Source organism: Microtus pennsylvanicus, chromosome 4 (assembly GCF_037038515.1).
Source record: "Microtus pennsylvanicus isolate mMicPen1 chromosome 4, mMicPen1.hap1, whole genome shotgun sequence".
Classification (NCBI taxonomy): Eukaryota; Metazoa; Chordata; class Mammalia; order Rodentia; family Cricetidae; genus Microtus; species Microtus pennsylvanicus.
This window is the reverse complement of record NC_134582.1, coordinates 31,817,374-31,821,650: the sequence shown is the minus strand read 5'-3', so window position 1 is coordinate 31,821,650 and position 4,277 is coordinate 31,817,374. Positions and strand designations below refer to the sequence as shown.

The 4,277-nt window shown below is 42.9% G+C and overlaps 1 protein-coding gene across 1 annotated transcript; it reads left to right on the top strand.

The window, feature by feature from the left end:
* Positions 1–1,744: 1,744 nt before the first annotated feature.
* On the top strand, positions 1,745–3,397 carry LOC142848645 (glycerol kinase-like). Its single transcript, XM_075970840.1, has one exon. The coding sequence runs from the start codon at positions 1,745–1,747 to the stop codon at positions 3,395–3,397; it is 1,653 nt and encodes a 550-aa protein (XP_075826955.1).
* The last annotated feature ends 880 nt before the right edge of the window (positions 3,398–4,277 follow it).

Sequence of the window (4,277 nt, the reverse complement as noted above, 5' to 3'; positions counted from 1 at the left end):
AGAAGCTGGAGAGTCTGAGAAAATGAAGAGGCACTTCATGTCCCAAGGCAGCAAAGTAGATTGAAATATGGAAGATTCCTTTACCTTTTCCAACAATGTTTGGAAATACTCAGGTGACTGAAGCCTGCAATGACAAGCATTTAACATATTAATTAAAACACATGCCCATATAAACATGAATGATTTTGAAAACACAGAGCAACAGTTGATTATAACAGTAATTTTTAAAAAATCAGAAAAGCAGAAACTTATCAAATTTCCTGCATAATTGAATTTTATGTGAATGCATATATACTACTTGAGCAGAAAACTCAATGAACAGGGTTATCTGGTATTCCAGGACTACTGGGAATATTCTGATATAAACATACCATCTGTCTTTCCCTTTTCTGAATGTTCTTAGGGCAAAGTATGTCTTTCCCCTTGACTTGTTGTAATTAATTTATTTGTGTTTGGACTATTCTACATTATGCCCATAAGTTAATAAAATTTGTACTTTGGGAAGGCTTTACCATAAAAGCTGAGTATAAAGGGCTATTTTTCAGTGCAGCTGAGATGAGATAGAGAAGGATTTGATGAAGCCTTTTTAGAAGCTATTATTATGCACACGTAGATTAAAGGAACCTAATCCTATTGAAATTTTTCTTTGAAGGTGGTGCCAGAAAGGAATTTATTTTTCTTTGTAGTAATGCTAGGACTTAAAATAACTTACCTAGTAATTACTTACTTCATGGGAAAGAAAAGTCTAACTAGTGTTTGTGTTACTAGAGACGAAGGCAACGAAGCCAAGATGCGGTAGACCAGTTCTCTTCGTCAGTCAGCAGTGGTAGATGTTTATCTGCTTCTCCTTGATCACTCCGTGTGCATCTGGATGAGGTCAAGGCTTTCTGCCAAGAATACAGAACTGATCCTTGTTAGCCAGGAAACCATATTGCTTGCAGCTATTGCTTCTGGCTTGATGACCCTCACTCCATAGCTCACTTTGAACAATGATAGGTCCATATAAATTTCCTGCTGACTATAATGCACCTAGGTTTAAGATTTCTGCTTTCTTTTCCTTTCACTATCTCCAAAAAGTCTAGGAGATGAAGCAGAAGGCATAACCAAGAACCTTAATGAGTTAGAACTCTCCAGATGATCAGAAAAGCATTAAATTTTCTTGTAAATATATAGGAAACAATGAGAAGAATTTGACCAAGGAAGGGCATGATCATATTTTTATTTTCAGGAAATCTTTCCATCGCGATGCTTGAATAGAACACTTTTTAGAACAGGAGACTGGGAAATGACCAGCCAGGAGGACACTGCTATAGGCCATTAAAGAGAAAGGTGCGGGTGACTTGTACCTAGGCGATGGCAGTAAATTTGGCAAGCGGTAGTAATTTAGAGAGAGAACAGGCTGGATTTCCTGGTAGGTTGTGAGACTTATGAGAACGGGCATAATCGGCTAGGATACTGGCAGAGAAACTGGGTGAATTAAAAGAAAGTGTTTTTACTAAGTTGGGAACACAGGACAGCTGAGGGAGCATCCCAGGTTAACTTTTGAACAAATTAAGTTCAAGATGCCTGCTTTCTATCCAAGGTTGGTCCTACTCCTCTGGAGATCAGGGACGATCAGGGATGAGGTAGTTACCAGGAAGTCAGCGGTTCAACCAATCGCCTCTGGTCTCGTGCCGAACCCTCCCACGCCCACTGTCATCACCAAGGAAACCAGACGCGATAACCTGCCACCAAAGCTGGATTCATGGCAGACGCTAAGAAAGCGGTTTTGGGGCCGTTGGTAGGGGCAGTGGATCAAGGAACCAGCTCAACACGTTTTTTGGTTTTCAATCCTAAAACTGCTGAACTACTTAATTACCATCAAGTGGAAATAAAACAGGAGTTCCCAAAAGAAGGATGGGTAGAGGAAGACCCAAAGGAAATCCTACAGTCCGTGTACGACTGTATAGAGAAAACATGTGAGAAACTTACGCAGCAGAGCATTGAGATTTCCAACATAAAAGCTATTGGTGTCACCAATCAGCGAGAAACTACTGTAGTCTGGGACAAGGTAACTGGAGAACCTCTCTACAATGCGTTGGTGTGGCTTGACCTAAGGACCCAGTCCACTGTGGAGAAACTCAGCAAAAGCATTTCAGTAAGCAATAATTTTGTCAAGACCAAGACAGGCCTCCCAATCAGCACTTACTTCAGCGCAGTGAAACTTCACTGGCTCATTGGCAACGTGAGGAAAGTGCAAAAGGCTATTGAAGATGGCAGAGCGCTCTTTGGAACGATTGACTCGTGGCTTATCTGGAACCTGACTGGAGGAGTCAATGGAGGTGTCCACTGTACCGATGTAAGTAACGCGAGCAGGACCATGATTTTCAATATCCATTCTTTGCAGTGGGATGAAGAGCTCTGCAAGTTTTTTGGAATTCCCATGGGCATCCTTCCCAGAATCCGGAGCTCTTCTGAGATCTATGGGCTAATGAAAACTGGGCCGTTGGAAGGTGTGCCGATATCCGGGTGTCTGGGGGATCAGTCTGCTGCTTTGGTGGGGCAAATGTGCTTCCAGGATGGACAAGCCAAAAACACATATGGAACAGGTTGTTTCCTACTATGTAACACAGGCCAAAAGTGTGTAGTTTCTGAACACGGTCTTCTGACCACAGTGGCATACAAACTTGGCAGAGAGGAACCCGTCTATTACGCTCTGGAAGGTTCTGTAGCTATAGCTGGTGCTGTTGTTAGCTGGCTCAGAGACAATATGAAAATTATTAAGGCATCAAGAGATATTGAAATGCTTGCTGAACAAGTAGGCAGTTCTTATGGCTGCTACTTTGTTCCAGCTTTTTCCGGGTTATATGCACCTTATTGGGACCCCAGTGCAAGAGGGATCATCTGTGGACTCACTCAGTTTACCAATAAATGCCACATTGCCTTTGCTGCCCTAGAAGCTGTTTGTTTCCAAGCCCGAGAGATTTTAGATGCCATGAATCGCGATTGTGGAATCCCACTGCAACATTTACAGGTAGATGGAGGAATGACCGAAAACAAAATTCTCATGCAACTGCAAGCTGACATTCTGTGCATTCCCGTGATGAAACCTTCCATGCCAGAGACAACCGCCCTGGGAGCCGCCATGGCAGCAGGGGCCGCAGAAGGAGTTAGTGTGTGGAGTCTGGATCCCAAGGACTTATCAGTGGTCCAAATGGAGAAGTTTCAACCTCGGATCAAAGCTGAGGAAAGTGAAGTCCGTTATTCCACATGGAAGAAAGCTGTGATGAAGTCAATGGGTTGGGTTATGACTCAGTCTTCCGAAGGTAGTCGTGACCCGAGTATCTTTGCCAGTCTGACTCTGGGCTTTTATGTCGTGAGTAGCATGGTGATATTGATTGGAGCAAGGTACATCTAAGGTGTCCCCCAAATCAGGCCACCCTGTGGATTCCTCACTTAAGAGCTTTTTACCTAATGAGAGACTCTAGCAGTTGTCTCAATGTGATGTCACCGTTCAGACTCCAAATTGATGTGTCCCTTGTTGTATGTATCTCAAAGAAGACCCATGGCGTGAAATAAAGAAGAGCAGCAGAAAAAAAAGTGCTACAGAAAGATTAGTTTCTTTTTCTTAACATGGGCTGTTTTCCCTGGGGTGAGCCCCTCTTAGTAGAACCCCTCCAGGGTACTGACATCCTGTCCATTTCTTACTCACATTTTGTCGATTGTGATCTTTGACCACACTGGGATCTGGATGAGCCAGGGTTTGTGGCTCTGCACACAAATGCCTAATTATGGGTTTTACTCACCTTCTGAAAAGGATTCACATTTTGTTTACAATATAGCCTCCATTAGAAGGCATTTCCAAAGAGACCACGTCTGATTATATGTGTTATTGGGTTTTTATGATCTACTTAATTTTTAAAAATTCTTTTTGTTTTTTCATTTTTATTTTTTATTCTTCACTCATATTTTCCCTCCCTCCTTTCCTTACAATCCTTCCCTCCACCCACCACCCCCATCCACTCCTCTTCCTTTTCCTTCAGAGAAAGGCTTCCCAGGGATAGCAACCAAACATGGCATATCAAGTTGCAATAAGACTAGGCACTTCCCCTCATAATAAGGCTGGTCCGGGCAACCCAGTAAGAAAAGAGTCCCAAAAGCAAACAAAAGAGTCAGAGACAGGTCCTGCTCCCTCTGTTAAGAAGGAAGACCTCTCCACAAGAAGACCAAGCTACACAACTCTTACCAATATGCAAGGGGCCTCGGTCAGATCATTCAGGCTCCTTAGATATGAGTTC